The following is a 17,166-nucleotide window of genomic DNA, read 5'->3' on the forward strand; positions in this document are numbered from 1 at the left end:
AACACATAACCACCCTTGTTTCATTGGTTTCATTGATTGTCAAAAAGCTTACAATATTTACATTCACATAATAAATACTACCTCATTATCGATATAAAAAATTGACAATGCTGAGCCCTGAGCAGACGACATAATAGAAGAAGAAGCATGGACGAGGTGGCGTTGAAGAGTTGGGGGAAGACGCACAGGAAGCACATTTGTATGCATTTCCTCTCATAACAGGAAGAGGCCAGTGGCTTCCCCTTCACAAAGGCTTCGCTTCTGCTTCCCTCGTCCTGCCCCGAATCCCTGGGGGAGAAGGACGGGGAGGCGAGTGGCACCAAACACTACTAGTTAGTAAACCAAACATGCCGTGTGCCGAGTCTACACTAATGCTGATACAGACGCACAACCTCAGCCTTTAATGGAAAATATATTTCACATAGGTCACAATTGGAGATTACCTTAATAAATTATCTAACTTATTTGATCAAATGTGATAAAAATATGACAGGACAGTGTTTTTATTTAATATATATTCCACTTTAAAAAAAACAACAACATGATTTAATGAAATTATTCTTAAACTCACAACACTGACGCTTTATATGTTCCTGTTATGGAAAAAACCTCAAGCAGGGGAAGACAGAACCACTGGTCAAAAGTGGATGTCATAGAGCGAGTGGCCGGAATGGTAAAAATAACTTGACCATCCTCCATTTGAGACAAATATAGATTTTCTGTTTTTATTCCACAGGAAAAACAGACACATGATTCACAGAAATGAAGAAACATAATTTGGCATGTTACGTAAAATACAGTGTCTTTATCATAATCAATGCATAACTATTCTGTACCAGATTTTTGGAAAAAGATTTCTTTAAATAAAAAGAAAGAGAGGTGGGGAAGAACATGTTAACTTTAAATATAGCAGGAAAGAAGTGGAAACAACAAAAAGAGAATTAAAAAAATACGTCTTTGAGAAGGTGAGAACCTAGAGAGCCCGTTTCAGGTGAGGTCTAACAGCAGAACAGATCGACGAGAGGAGTGCCGCTCGCTGTGGGAAGAGACACAGACAGTGGAAGGTGGGAAACAGGGAATTAGTACAGAGGTGCAGGGGTGAGGAGCTACTCTGTGGGCCTCATTATTTTCCCGCTGTTAATTTCACTCACATTTTTTCTCACCCCAGTGCTGTTGATTGGGAAGAAAAAATGCTTTGACGTGGAAACAAAAAGCCCCCTTTTCAGTTTCAGTGCAGTTAACATGGTGCGGTGCCCGTAAGATGATGAGCTAGAATTTCCCCCTTCAGGCCGACCGTGTAAGAGTGGTGGGACACGTCTGGGAAGTGTTTGGAGATCTAGTTCTTGCTATTTCCTGTCGCCGATGACCGGATCCTTGTTTAACCTTTGACCTCCAAAATAAAACTTAACAAGAAATAACTTGCCTAAAATCCTGTGGAAGATGAGATTGAAATAATGTTAAATAATGGTACAGTGCCAGTCCTAAGCCTGGGTAAGAGAGTTCTTGTAAAAAATGTATTTAATATTTTTTCCTAAATATCTCAAGTGAGGTGGACATGCTTCTTATGTGAAAATGAGTTGATAATCTGGTATGTTCAGACCGCACTGTGCAGAACATGTCCCTATGTTTAGCGTGGCTGCAAGTGGTGGCTCTAGTGTGTGCACCTATGTGCCGCCCCTGAGTCCATGGCACAGGGGGCCCTTTCATGTGCCCGGGGCCAGGAGTGGGTCTGAGTGGTCGGGGGGCTTGGAGCCAGAGTCCACACACTGCTGCCTACTGTCCACAGCTCTGGGCAGCCAGTCAACGGCAGGGAGGCCTGGCCCTTGTGCCCCTGCATCGTGGAAGTGTTTCTGAGGCCTGGAGGTGGTAGCCCAAAGTGGCCGCCCAGAGAGCCAGGCCCCGTGTCCAAGTCTGCCATGCTCTAAGGCCAAGTCTAGAGAGGCTGAGCTGCCCTGTAGGTGGCAAGGTGGTGTTGACAGCCACACAGAGTGTTGCCCCTCCATACGTAAGCTGCTGAGGAGAAAAGTGGTGCTGACAAGGGGGTGTGTACATTTATTTGTACAATATTGGAATTTTTTTTACTTTCTCCTAACTATTGCAATTCAGCTAAACAGCAAGACATCAAATAATATGAGGGGAATTAGAGGTTGAAACTATGCAAAACCTTTTGGTGTTTATTTGGTTTTGGCACAGGCGGGAGATTTCCTCAAAAAGGAAGTGAAAATATGCAAAGCCAAAACTTCTGTTTTCTTTCCATTTTGCAAAGATGAAATCACACACTTCTGTCTGTCTCCGTGGCTATCTTGTGATGTCCTCTTTTTACATCCGAAATTATGTCATAATTGTGTGTCAGAGGGTAAATGACACCAAATGCTTCATGTCCTCCTCACATACTTGATGACTTCATCACTTGGAGCATGGTGGAATATATACAAACCAGACAGTTATGTTTTTTAAATGATAGAACAACAAGGTTATTTATTGATTTGCCTTTCCCTGAACCTCTCCTTCCTCCACCTCGCTCTCTCCTCCGTCAGTGTAGCCCGGATATCTGAGGCATCGATTCCCCTCAGGTGTCCTTCCTGTCTCCCTCTCCCTTCCTTATCCTCAGGAGCCGGAGTGCCTAGTGCAAATGGCGGGCCTGTTCTACGCTGGGATGAGAGCGAGCAGGGCTGAGATAACAGTGAGGAGGAAGTGCGGGTGCTGCTGCAACATGATAGCCACAATCCTTTCTCTCAAAACTTGGTGACCTCTGATCTGCTTTTCTTCAGACCTTTTGAAGTTGTTTGGCAAAATGAAGAGAAGAAGAAAACCCCAAAGAACACTGCAGACTTTAGATTAGACATTATATTTTTTATGCTAATGGTGCACCAATGCCGTTACTTTTCTGCTTGTCTCTATAGATAAGATTGTTCCACAGTATGGCAATAAACATATCTATCGCCATGGAGACAAGCGAGTGACACAGGACCCCCACTTGAGAAGTTACATAGTGCACCTTGGGTTGCATGGGTTGAAATCAGTTATATGGGTGAATCTCAAATGTTGTTGCTGCATTATATAAAATCACAGATAAAAGAGAGAAAGGGCTAAAGTACATGGACATAAGGCTCCTTGTGTGGTGTGACCTGTGAACCAGGGGCCACAGTAGCAGCGTATGGATCCAATTGGACTGCCAGGAAGCTGACAAAGTGTTAGTGGTCAGTTGGACTGCAGGATGTGATCGATTGTGGGCCTGGGGGGTACTAAGACAGCTCTGTCTCTATCTGCTTCCTGCAACAGAGCACAGTGTCTAACCAAGACATGTTGCACACCATTTATGGTGTGTTCGATGGAGTTGGTGTATTGTGTGTCACTGATTTTCTTCCCCTCCAAACAAAACAAAGATAATGGTAGCGATAACAGGCTGGCAATGTGCCATACTTGGACTCATATGGGTTAGAGGCTTTGGTTTGCAAAAAAACATGTTTCAGTACAAAAAATACAATTAATTATGCATCTATTTGTATTTTGTTTTTTACAAAAACAAATAGTAGTAGTAGTAACTAATTGCCTGACAGGTCAGTCTCTCCGACAAGATTTGGTTCCAGACAAACGTCTGGAAACTATTGTCAAAGTAACTAAGCCTTTGTAGTTAAACTATGCATTTACCTTAGATACAATGTACATAAATTATGCATAATTTTACATATCATAAACTGTGTATGGGTAAAAGTATTTTTGACTGTAATGGTAGTAATAGAAGTTGTAATTACCGCTGTATTTAATTCAACTAAAGTGACATTTAACATATTTACATTTACTATATTTTTGTGAAGCTTCTTTCTTGTTTCTGGGAACTGTTTGTAAATGACTTAATCACAAATCAGCATGCATGCAAAATAATTAATAAAATATATGTGATATTTTAACATGTACTATTGTTTACAGTCCAGTATCAGTCACATAAGGACATGTATTATTATTTATGCATTTAGTCTTGTAGTAAAATCAGTGCATTGTGTGACCAATAGCAATCCCATCCAGCTCATACCCAATGTAAGACTTCTACCCGGGGCTATAACGGCCCTGCACAATGTACCACTGTCCCTGGTTCAGATATTGCCCAGACTCCCAGTAGACCGTCATTGTTGAGGTGTATGTCGGGTGTAGGGTGTCCCCCCTCCTTCCCCCCACCCTCACTCTCATCCATCGTGCCCTACCCCTGGGGCTCACCTGTCTGTTGCGTTCATCCATAATCCGCGTGATCTGAATCTTTTTCCTCCCCATCGTCCCCGTCGTTCTCTCTAGCTCTCCTCTTTCCAAAGAACTTTATTCTTTCTTCTTTCCTTGCTTCCTTCTTTTCTTTCTCTTCTTTATTGTCACTGTTCTGGCTCTTCCTTTATCTGGCTCAGCTTTCTATTTGTTCCAATCAATTCAAAGATCCCAGCTTTCGTACCTGCAAAACAGAAAGAAGAGATAGGGGGAAGGGAAACATTAAATAAAATGAAATATGGCAAAATACTGAAAAAAATAAAAGTGGCATCATGGCAGCCACAAGGGAGGGCGACGAAAGACAAAGAATCTGTCAACAATGGTGTAAGAAGTACTGTGTTTTTCAGTGTCGATATCATGCAAATCAGGTTTTTTTTTGCATTCTCTTGTCTTTTCTTTTTTTTTTTTTTTGCTCCGGTAGCAACTATGAGAGGAGACAGTGCTGTCAGGATCTTGCCTCGTTTACAGAGAGTTTGACAGTGTTTTGGAACTGCCGCTAACTTAAACGCTCTAATCACCAACACTGTAACATTACCTTTAAACTGAGAAATATATTTTCTTTCTTGCTGTTGTATTGACAATGGAGTCGGCTTCTTTTCTTTCACGTTTTTGAAAGAGCACTTGCTAAAGGTGATAGATATTGACAATAATCACATATTTTCACTATCCAAAAGAAATGAGCAAAAATGTGTCATTAAATGTATTTAAGTATCAGACAAATGTGAAAGGACTATGAAATATCACGTCATACAAAAATTACAACACAAGTTTGTTCGATTTTTATTTTTAATCAGCTATTTCTGCAGAATTTTAATAATAAATTATACAAGCAAAATTCAAATTCTGTATAATTTATTCAAAGCAACATTCACGATATTATAAAAAATTGGTATATCATCCACGCCCCCACATACCATACTGGAACAGGCCTTAACATTTTTATTTTTTTTCGTTCTGGAGACCACAACAAGTGACATTATCAAGACATTATCTGGATATAATGAATAGAGACTGGCAAGTGCATATTGAAATAAGTATTCTTTCTGCTTTACATGGACACATTCAGCCATACAATGATATGCATGGTGCTTTGACATAATGTCTTCCTCAAACAATCCTCTCCATTTAGCTTAGGGGAAAAAAAATGACCTCTTCCATAGATATTAAACAAAAACACTGCTAAACCAACTTCATATAACAAGTGCACCCGGAAACACGAAGCAGGGAGGATTGCTTGTACTTAGGAGAAGAGGCCAGCCGCAGCAGACAACAGAGCTGCATGTGCAAAAAGCTGCACTCTAAAAAAGTTTGCATGAGTGAGTGACTGTCCGGAGCGTGCCTGTGTGTTGTACTGTAACTATATGTGTGTGTTGGAGTGGGAGCTTGGCTAAGCCCGAGCTCCAGTGCATCTCTCCAGAGTGCTAAAGTAGGCCAACCCAATCTATCTCAGGGAGGAGCAGAAGAACTGTTGTTGTGTTTTCTTTTGACAGTAGAGGTGATAACGTCCCTCGTTATGCAAATGAGCATCCCATTATTTAAGCTCAGTGCAATGCAGGGGAGCTGTCAGCATCGTCACATGAAAAAAAGGACGAGAAAAAAGAAAACTCCATCTACGCTGCCTTTTTACCTCGACTTTCTCCTTCTTCTCTCGTCTCCCCTTTCTGAACCAGATTTCCGGCACCTGGCAGCACAAGCATCAGACGGCGATGTGGAAGATGACACTGTTTCACCAAAAGACATGTCAGTCTCACTCTCTCTTTCTATCACTCTCGCTCTGTATTCTCTCCAACCACGGTGCTCTATACCGCTCCGTCATTGCCTCACATAAATGCACTTGCCAGGCTTTCTCTTCTTGTTCAAAGATGTTCCCATAACCTGCTTCCCGATAAACCAGAGGTGACACGCACGAAGAAGTGAGAAATGTCCCTTGAACTTGTCAACAACATGCCATGGACTCCATCTCCAAATAGAAGTAAATAAATAAGGAAAGATGAACTTTAGACAAAAGCAAAACCTAGACATAAGTGATACAACCAGTATTTATTTGTTTCTACCTGCCCCATCCCTGTATAAATAGACAGGAGGGGGACAAGGAAGGGCATCTGTAATAAAAGCAATGCATGCAGAATAAAAAAATGCTAGAAATAGATTGTCCAATCAAATTGTCCTCAATATTTGACAAACATAAGTTGTGTGTTTTCTTTCTGACATCATCCAAAAGGCAAAACACACCAGACAATGAGACAGGAACAATAATGGAATGGATGACAATAACTTCCCTGAGTTGATGGCTCAGAATACGCCCACTTTTTGCGGAAATAAAACAAACATAAATGCATCATTTGGCAGTTTGGACAACAGCAAGAGTGTGCCATCATAATAACAACAAGATCTAAAATAACTTGGTGGCAGCTCTGAAGACTGAAGAGGCAATCCAAAAACATTTTAGCATAGCGGCGCCTAAACACACCCTTCTATAGACAAACAAAGAGCTGCCCCCTGGAAGAAAACAAAGAGCCATGTTGTCAGACAAACTCGGATTACAAGGCAACAGTAAGACGCTTGGCACAAGACAGCCAGACAAGGATATCAATCAAGACAGAGCACCTCCATCACAGGCTGACAGGATCACCCCTCCCCCCTCTCCCAACAACACAGGGCCTGGGCACGGCTCCAAACAAGAGGGAGTTACCTCTGTGATCCCCTTCTGGCCCTTTCTCAGCCCAGTGCACACAGTTCAACCTCTCAATGTCAACACTCACTGGGGCAACACCTCGGGCCTTACGTAACATTAATGCAAAGACTAAGCCCGTGTCCTGAACACCTAATCCGCGCCTTTGGCTCCTGATTCCAGTCGAGTGCTTCTCAAAGTGAGCCACTGCTGCCACTGCCTTTCAGGCCCGTGCACACCCACAAAACACCAGCTTTTTTTTCAATGGATCATCGGATGCTCCAGGGATATCTTTCCAGATTCCTTAAGGGTCCGACAAAGGCTTAACTGTCAGATTTGGTTCACCATAATCACCCTACATATAATCGATTGGCTGTTAAAATACAATTTATTCTTGATTATACAAACAGAACGTTTCCAGTCTCTTCCCTGAGGCTCAGACATTGTACTATGTTAAGTAGCAGGTTCTGAAACGCCAACCAGTAGGATGTCTACACACAGGTAAATCTAATCATCCATTTTCTGCCACGTCTATTTCTCTTATGTGACATTTTCTCAGTGCCCATTTCTCTTTCCCTTCACCCACCTCCAACACCACACTTTCTCACCGCCTCTGCCCAACACGAATGCCAAGACAGCTTCTGGATAAAGACGGCCCACCTCCTCATTGGGCACGGGTCCCATGCTCCCTTTCCCCCTGTAGTTTGCATAGATCATTGGTTAACTTAACCGATTACCACTGATTCATTCCAATCCAATTAACCCTCATGATGCTAAGACAGTGGAAACCAAGTGAAAATATTGCAGGCTTAGTGAATGTGGTCAAGTGGTGCGGGCCAGTAATCCTCTGCAAGGAATTCCTCACAAGGGACTGACACTGACTTCTGACCTTGACAGGGCAATGGAGCTGTAATGTAATCTAAGAAGAAAAAACGCATTTGAATAGAACTGAGTGCAAGCACAGGCAACAGAAGATCCACACAGGTTTGTCATGATAACAATATCATTGTTTCATAAAATAGTATTGTAAAAGAACACCACTTAATCCCACGAATACTAAACACTTTTTCCTAAAAAAGAAAAAAAAAACATCAGCCGCAACTAACTACAAAGAAACACAAAAAGTTATTGTTTCTAATAATGTATCATATTTATTATTTATATATAATAACCATTCGACCCAATACAGCTCGAATGTTAACTTAAGAAATTGCTGCGAGCGCAAAAAAGTTAGAGATTGTTCTTCAACTTGATACAGAGTTTACTTCTACTGTAGCATCAACACTTAAAGGAGATGGAAATGAATCAACATACCAGAGTAATACAGTATAAAAATGGCAAAGATAGCACGCAGCAGCGGGTTTTGAACAGGCACCAGGCCTCTCCAGGGGGAGGGGAAGAGCGGTACCCACGACCCTCCCATCTGTTAAGCAGACGGACAGAGCGAGGCAGAGAGGGAGAGAAGAGAGGGAGGATGAAGGTTGGGGGAGGATTCAGCCACACATAGATGTAATGAGCTTTCTCTCTGTCTCAAAAGTGGAGCTGAGAGGACGATGGGAACATAGAGGCTCGGCACACCACGGCGCGTGATTCTAGGTCGCCTCTCTCCCAAGTGTTTAGTCACTAAAAACTAATATACAGCACACGGCACTTTTTCACATTCTAATAGACAGTCTGTAGGGTGCTTGTTAATATGGCTTTGTTATTGAGGACAGACACTGGAGGCAGACCCACAGAGCACAAAGAGGAACTTTACCTTGACTCATGCTCGGGACTTTTGTGTCACTTGGAAATACAGCTGCTTTATAATGAGAAAACAGGGAATTAGAAGAAACTCAAATTCTGAGAACACTCGGTTGAATAATGTTCCATTCAAAGAACTGTGCGGAAGGGCTCTTTCACCAAAAAGTGAGCAATTTTGCTGATTCTGAAATCCTTCATGTAATAGCCAATTTGGGGAAGGGGGTTTATCATGACGGGATTATCGATGTTTTTCTTAGAAACGCCACCTTGGAAGCCCTACCCAGTTCATGGTACATCTGCAATACATTCGGTTAAAGCATGTGTCCCGTAAAAATATAAGAAAACACAAGTATCCCCTATCCTCAGAGGAAATGTGGTGGCGAGGATTTTGAAATAACATATTACAGTGCAGCGGGTAAACCTTTTAGGAGGTGTATGGTACATTAAATAAACTCTGCTTCTTTTCAAATAAACTCACATTTCCTTGTAGACAGCAATGAAAAAGCACTTTAATACCTCAGTAGTTCTTAAAATCAGTACCAGTACTGGGAAAAAGATGTACCTAAAAAAAAATGTTTTTGTTTTTACTGATTCACTGATGACATAGAGTCAAGAATACATACAAGTTTAATTTTGATTTAATTAAATTAGTTGGCAATTGGTTGAGTGCAATTTTTCTCCATTGTCTTCTTCAGACCCGTATACAGTAGGATTGTAAAAAAAGAAAAAAAAAATTGAAAATAAAAATCTACATACAAATCTATATTAAATCTAAACAAAATGAAAGGATACAAATTAACAGTATAGAACCGTTGACATTTTTCTCCTTAGTGGTATTACTTTCTTTTACGAAATAGTGATAAAACTAGTTCAATTCACATTATTCAAATAGACAAATATGTGTTCATTTCCCCAAAAAAGCGAACTAATAAGAGGATGAGTAAGGATGTTGTGAGACAAAAGTTGGTAGTGCAGAGAAAATTTGTATCCGGTTTTATATACTGTATTGTGCCCCCTAATGTCATTACAGGCTATGTCTTCTTTTGGGTAGCGCTGCACTTCCATCTGTCAAGGCGAGATAGGCACGGTGACGAATGGCTATCACTGGAAATACTTCTTTAAATCCCTACTCCCTACTGCCACCTACACCCAGCCCATACGCCCCTCTTCCCACACACATTAATGTCTGCTTATTCTTCTGGAGGCAAAAGAGTGACCGAATGCTGGGTGGTATCCCAACTGTAGGTGGTCGTCAATGGCTCCTCTATTAGAGCTAATTTAACATGTTACCAGCTAAAGAGATTAGCAACATGTACATGCAGGGATTAGAGTGATAGTGGTGGATTATCTCGTAATGTTGCTTTGCTTCTCTCTCTCTCTCTCTCTCTCTCTCTCTCTGGTGAAACTTGAATGTAAAATATGTGTCTTCTATGTGTTCGAGAATACGTTTCACCTGTCTCACTCAATTAGCTCAAGGTTTAGTCGGATCATTAGTAAGACAGCATGCGTTTCACATGTATTCTATTTTCAAACGCCAAGTGCCTTAGAACAGAGACACCTGCCTATTGATATGGATGTGACCGAGCCAATGGCCCCATGGTTTGGCAATGCAATTGACACAGTCCTGCCAAGCACGTCATACATGTGATTGAGAAGTCAGAACTAAGTGTTTTAAAACAGAGAAATATCACTTCAGACCTGACATTCAATTTGATTTTTCTGGTAATGAAACTCCTTATTATTTTGTCCGACATCGGGGGGCTGGGGACAAGAAGAAAGGAAGTAGACACAGTTAGTATGAAGAATTTTCAAGGATGAGGTGAAAGGTGTGGGGACTTGTTTTATGTGCATTTACTATTATCATTTGAAAGTCTGTCTTTCCTGTTTACAACTTTGGGAAGTTAGTGGTTGTTATTGCAGCACATATAATTATGTAATGTTGATGCAAAACAAAGATGTATGATTGTCAGGTACATTTTTTTGTCATTAGGCTTCTTGCATGTGTCCTGTATTTTATATATTTGAAAATCATAATGAAACCCACTATATCATTTAATTTGGACTTTATTGTGAAAACTCCATAACTAGCATTTTTGGCATCATAAAAATTGAGATGTAGGTTGGTTAAAAAAAACAACTGGTGCAACAAAGACGCTTCATGTGTAGTCATAATGTAATCGTGTGAATTCATCAAGGGTTGACCAGACATACAAGGATGTAAATGCAGCACGTGCCCTTGGTTTGAGCAGCTGCGAGCTTCACTCAGCACCAGCATACAGACCCTCAGAGCTGCAATGGAGACAGGTAGCCATCAGTCAGAGCCTGCGCACAGGCAGGTGAGAGCCATCTTTCTGTAGCCCATTGCTGACTCCCCCCCCAAGGACAAAATGACTTGACACGACACATCAACTCCCCCCTTTGAAATGAGGCCAAGGGCTTGTGAGGCTGCAGCTGCTCAGGCCAAAACCAACCAACAAGAGGGCAAACAGGCAAATAGAAACAGAGAGGTATAACGAGAGTTAGAGACATTATAGTAGCAGCAGTGATAAAATAAAATCCACACTTAAAGGTGGATTCACAGATTTTAATTCAAACTGAAATTTGTGAGAAAAAAAAAAGTATTGTTGGTTGTGATACGCCACTATGCCAATTTTAGAGTCAGGGCGATACAAGATTTAAATGGAATATGGAAGTGGTTTCACTGGGGTGATACACATCTGATGGTTAAACAAAAACAGCTGAAATTTAGTTTCATTTGTCAGCAAAGTTTACTTTCACTTCTTCAATTTCAGACACTAAAAAATATGTTCTATTGTCCAACCTAAGATACAGTGTTGGGATGTAACTGTACACCTGTACTGGAAATAGCTATTCATAATTCTAATTGTGATTGTCATCGAGTTATGTTCCCACAATCAAAGGAATACATTGTGGTTACTAATTTGGGTTTTTGTGTGATATTGATGAGAAACATGGAAAACATCCAACAGTTAATGCAATAAATGCAAATTAAAATACAATTTGCAACAAACACAATCCTATTTTATCCTCTGTTGCTTTATTTACACTATAATATTGCGTATAATATTATCAATATGAAAGTATTCTATGTATTCGGAATGAAGTACTCTGATGGGCGCACGTAACGGAATATGTTACATTACAAGTACATTTTTATGGAAGTATTATATGAGAATAAGTCCCCGTTATGAAAAGAAAATCAGAAAACACAATAATGAAGGATAATGCGTGCGGGGGAATTGCAGAATAAGCCGTTGGGTGACTGTACCCTGCCCCCACAGGAACAGCCGGGAGTCATGTCACTAAGAACACAAAGCACTGACATATTCACCCAATTATGTTCCCTGCCGTGTATGACAATGTCTCAGGATGTTAGCAATGTTCACTGATGGAGGAAAAGGCCGGCATGAGTGTGTGCATCAGGGGTCAAATTACTGCCTATATGTGCGTCTGTACGTCCATGCACGATGTTCCCTCCGACCTTCTGATACTTCTTATTAGGACAGAACAAAATGAAGAAAATAAATGGGGAAAATGTAATGGAATTATTAATGCGATGTGGGTAATATAATTTTGACATATTAATTAATTAAATAGTAAGTTCAGTTGGAGTAAATTATGATCAAAATCAAAATCAAAACCGGGGTCAAGGTCTAACCAAATCTGGCGGGCTTGAGGCAGAACATGATTTTCCCTCCTATACTTCATTTCTCCCTGTGGCCCTCAGAGGCAACTGTTGTTGTGATTTTGGGCCTTACAAAAATAAATTGATTTGATTTGATTTGATTTAATAAACAATTATCATCAAGTCAATGTTGTACCGTTTTCAGTATCTTAATACAGCAGTTATAACTTAGCATTATTAGGCACATGCCTGCTCTTACCCTTTATTGTTTTTTTGTATCAGTTCTAGACATCACATTCAACAATCTCACTGATGATCTCGTCACACGCTCCCCCATCCTTTACACTTTTCCAGTGCCACGGCATTCTAATCACCCTAATTAAAAGCTTTGTTCATTTAGAAATCTCTGATGACAATTTGTCTCACTCTACCCCTACAGCAGTGGTGGCTGTGAGGAGAGGAGAATTAAATTTGATCTTCTGACAGCAATTATTAAATGCTCCCTCCTGGCCTTGATTGAGGGCCGCAGGCTAATGCTAATGTGGCTAACCATACAGAACTATTAGCTCACATGGTACTTTGCGTCATCCAACGAGAATGGTCTGGCTCAGGTGAACTTTGTTATCGGTTAGGCTGAGTTGTTGGGGATCATATTACAAGAAGATCCAGGATAAATGGTTCCATCAGGAAGGGTTTTCTACACTTTTGCCAGATCCCAAAGCAAATCACAGCACTAAAGGTGAATGCTATGCCTCAAAAAGAAAAGAAACTTTGGGGAAGACATAAAAACAGAATTTATCTATATGCACACAGGCATATTTTTGAGAGGAAGTGGCAAGAAGTGCTATTTTAATGAATGATATACTGTAAAACACACAAAACATGGTCGAATAAGGAAGCCACAGAGGTCAACCTGAAATTAGACTCGCCTTCTCTCTATACTGACATACACCTTTTTCTCTGTGTAATATACAGACAAGAAGAACAGGGATGTCCTTCACTGATTCGACCTTCTGTTTTTTTTTCTTACTGTCTCTGGTCCCCGTGCTCTACACGGAAACCGAGTAACCTAGATCATAGAAGAGCGAGCAACGAACGCGTGAGAAATGAATCACAGAAAAATGAATCACAGAAACGTACAGGTTTTGGAACATGATTTTCTATAAATATATACAAATTCAACAAACAATCTTGTAATTTATACGCACATAACTTGCAGAATGTAAAATGCTTATTGTAGGTTTTTTTTTTTTTTTGTCCGTTTGACAGAAATGACAGAAAACATTTTGATGTTAATGACACAGAGTTGCAGTCAGAGGTTCAAGTTTCCAGAGGAGTGGTGGGTGTAAGGGGAGTAGGTTGTATAGAGCGTGGCGACATACAGTACCTACACATGAGCCTGTGTTTAGGGGAGTGGCCCCCACCAAGGCCAAAGCCACGCCAGAGCCAGGCCTAGCCTCTCATTAGTCATGAGCCGGCTGCCGCACTGCTTTTTGGAGTGGTTAAGGGGTAACCGGCGAGGGTCTGGCACTTCCACTGTACTCCACTCCCAGCGCCATCACAACCTGACCTCATCAAAGAGAGCTCTCGTAATTTGTCACAGAAAGCAGCCAATTAACATATGTTAAGGGAGGAGGGAGGACAAGAAGAAGGGAGGAGAAGAGGGGAGGCTGAGTGAAAAAAGATAGCGTATGATTAAAGAGTCTGCACAGCTGCATGAAATCAAGATGGCAAAGAGAGGTTTGAGAGAGACCTCAGCCCCAGTAATCTGATAAAGCTTACTGTTACTTAACCCCATCAGCTAGTGAGAGTGGAAGAGCCATGGAGCGGGCCAATGAAATAATAGAACAACAAATATTAAATTACTACTGTGAGACTACAAGCGCTGGCAGGATGCCTCACATCTCAATATGTGGCTACAGCAAATGTCAGTGAATCACACAAGATGACCCCTATTACCAAAACAACATCCATTGACCACAATCTATTTTTGGCTCAAGGGCCATCATTGAAGGAGCATTTTGGGAATCTTATATTATCTTAAGTAAAGGTGTTTTTGTTTTTAATTTTTTTCCCCGCAAAATTGCATACAAGTTCTGGGTTGTTTGTTTGCGTTCAAATCTTTGTTCGTCGCGGTGGGTTTTTGCCGTTGTGTACTTATTTATGCATGTTTGTGAGCGAGTCGTCTCTGTGCGAGTGCATGCGCGTGTCTGTTATTGGGGATGTTGTTGTTGTAGGAACATCTTGTGAAGTGACTTGTGTGATAGTTTGCCTTGTTGTTGGATTCGGTGGCAGGCTGAATGCATTAGCAGTGCACGATGATGGTATTGTGTGTAGTGCCGTCTCTCAGCCACCTCTGCCTTGTCTCTCCACAGCAGCTGATCACACGGCCTGACACGCATCTTAGGTTCTTTGTCTCCTGCGCTGATCCTTCACCATACATACGGCTAAGACTCTTTCACTGAGACTGAGCTAAAGGAAGGAGGCGGGGAAAAGCTTTAAACAAATTTGAGCGATTTTGGAATTGTGCGTCAAGTCATGGGGAAGTCCCCCAAACAAAAAGAGAAGTGTTATTTTTTTTCATATCCATAACGGGGATTAAAATAGTGCCCACAAATGGAGAACATAACCATGGTCTATAGATAAATCATGATGTTTCTTTTTCCACCTCGTCCTTGTCTCTTATCCCAGCCATCAAGCACCAATTGTTATTTATTTATTTTGCATATTTGGGAATCTAAAGGCCAGAGCATTGGAGCGGAGGAGTAAGTAAATGCGGGGGGTGGAAGGGGTTCACAAGGTCTTGTTGGATTTTCTTCTCTTGGTGCAGTATGCTTGGTTCAGGAGCTGCTGGTTGAGAGGAGGACCTGGCCGCCTGGAGTTCCCCCCACCAGCGCTACCAGCACTCAACTCCCTGCGCAGCGAGCACAGCTGCACCGTTCACATAACCTCGCCTGCCCCCTCCCACTCCCCCAAGCTAATGATAGCAGAGCACGTCCCCTACACAAGGCAACAGCTTTTTCCACTTCATGCACTCTACATAGACAAACCCGCAGCGAGCACTGGACACAAACTAGTGGGCACAACCTATCCCCTTTCCTCTCTTCATTTTTCTCATATCATTCAATTTCTCCCCATGCCGCTGTCCTGAGAAAAATCCCCCTGGCCTCATGACGAGCGCGGGCCTGAGAATGTAGCACACAAACACACAGTTACCCTCTGCACAACCCTGAGCAGCAAGTGACCTGTATCACAGCTGTGTGTGGGAAGCTGGACTTGTGGATGTGTTTCTACCACAGCCCACTGTGTCAATGCATATTTTTGTGCCTACCTGCACATGCGAGCTCTGCACTCTTCAGCTGCAGGCTCACAACATGTATGCAACTATCTATGAAATATTATAAAATGAATGGGCTGGAGGTCATAGAGGCTCTGTATCAAAAAGGGGAAAACCTAATACTGATTGACAATGCATCTTCTATTGCCTAAAGAAACATATGCACTACTGTAACTGTTTACTATAAAGCACTGAAATAATTTGTGGCTGTCGTTGGCAAATTTCACACTTGAATCCTATAGTCTGCCCTTTCCACCACATGGTATTTGTCATTAAGGGCATGTTCCTTTGACCGGCGTATAAAAAGGTTAAATACATCTGTGCCTAATGTGTTTTGTCTGAATCAGCAGTGGCTTGAACAAGCTTCTTCTTCACCAACAGAGAATTATTTAAATAAACAACTCATTACACATGTACTTGGCAAGGACTTGAAGCTAATCCCTATCATAGCTCCTCTATTCCGATAAAGCAAGAATCATAGAATCAAGCAGGAACAACAGCTTATAAGTTGCTTTCACATAAGTACAGTACTTATATCTCTATGCTTTGTCTCTCTCCTCTCCTCCTGCTAACCTCTTGCCTTCGCTCCTTCGCATCTTGTCCCCTGGGGATTTAGCTCTGCTCTTCCTTGTTTTTCGACCATCTCTTAGAACTGGGTCATCAACAGATTGTGCGGCAGCATTTTGAAGAACATGGGAGAGAAAAAAAAAACGCTGTTCTTTCCATGAGAACAATCCAGTCTTCTTTAACAAGTGGCCCGCTTATCAAATTAAACTGTCAAAAACACATTAATAACAGGCAGTCACTATTCCCTTTACAGAGACGAGTGGAGGGAGAAAGCACACTGGTAAAAGGAATGATTTCTCACATATGTATTAGAGATAGTCCTTTAGTGTAGATAGAGCTCCTAAAGATGCCTCACTTTTGCAGTCTTTTCATTATGGTTGTGGCCTCATTTTAATCTTATTATGAAGGAAAGAAGTACAAATATATGGATACCGTTTGGACTTAAAGGAAAAATAACAGAAAAAAACTTTTTCTTTTAACAGGAAAAACTAATTATTACATTGGTGTGGGTTTTGGAGTATTTTTGTTGTTATATGATGGAAACATTTTTTGGTTCTTGGTTTCCACCCCATGTCGGCTCAGACAATTTGCAGAAAAGACAGTAAGTTAACGCTTGTTGTGTTGTTCACATGATAGATGTCTGAGTGGCAGAAATTAAATTAACAAGACATCTTGGCATACAGATGGCGGAGAGGAGTGAAAAGCACCTTGTGACCTTACACTCAGAGTTGAAGTGTTGCAAAACCACACTTCCATTTGAAGGCTCCATTGTGCTGCCTTGACACTTGTTTTTAAAATGAAAAAGTTTCAGCAAAGTTCAGCTCTGGACAGTCTTTTTTCAGACTCTGGGACTGGACTTCCTGTTTGCTTTGGGCTCAAGAGGCCAGATCTGTCGTAGGCTGGAGCAGGATGGAAGTGACGTAGGTCTGTGCTGTAAGACTGGAGCCA

At 41.4% G+C, this 17,166-nt stretch overlaps 1 protein-coding gene across 15 annotated transcripts in view; it reads right to left on the reverse strand.

Moving 5' to 3' along the window:
* Positions 1-17,166, reverse strand: part of mef2cb (myocyte enhancer factor 2cb) — a 57,924-nt gene that overhangs the window by 26,199 nt on the left and 14,559 nt on the right. For 13 of the 15 annotated variants that reach the window (XM_072432474.1, XM_072432467.1, XM_072432479.1 and 10 more), the window contains one exon: positions 4,216-4,438. In XM_072432474.1, the coding sequence (XP_072288575.1) occupies positions 4,216-4,269 (54 nt within the window). In that variant the 5' untranslated portion in view covers positions 4,270-4,438. Of the gene's footprint in view, positions 1-4,215; positions 4,439-5,881; positions 6,048-8,681; positions 8,706-17,166 lie in introns of those variants that run through there. The other 2 variants (XM_072432470.1, XM_072432469.1) reach the window with 2 other exon arrangements.

The sequence above is a fragment of the Eucyclogobius newberryi genome, unplaced genomic scaffold (genome assembly GCF_026437365.1).
Source record: "Eucyclogobius newberryi isolate DKJ021-1_F unplaced genomic scaffold, fEucNew1.0.hap1 SCAF_6, whole genome shotgun sequence".
Taxonomy (NCBI): Eukaryota; Metazoa; Chordata; class Actinopteri; order Gobiiformes; family Gobiidae; genus Eucyclogobius; species Eucyclogobius newberryi.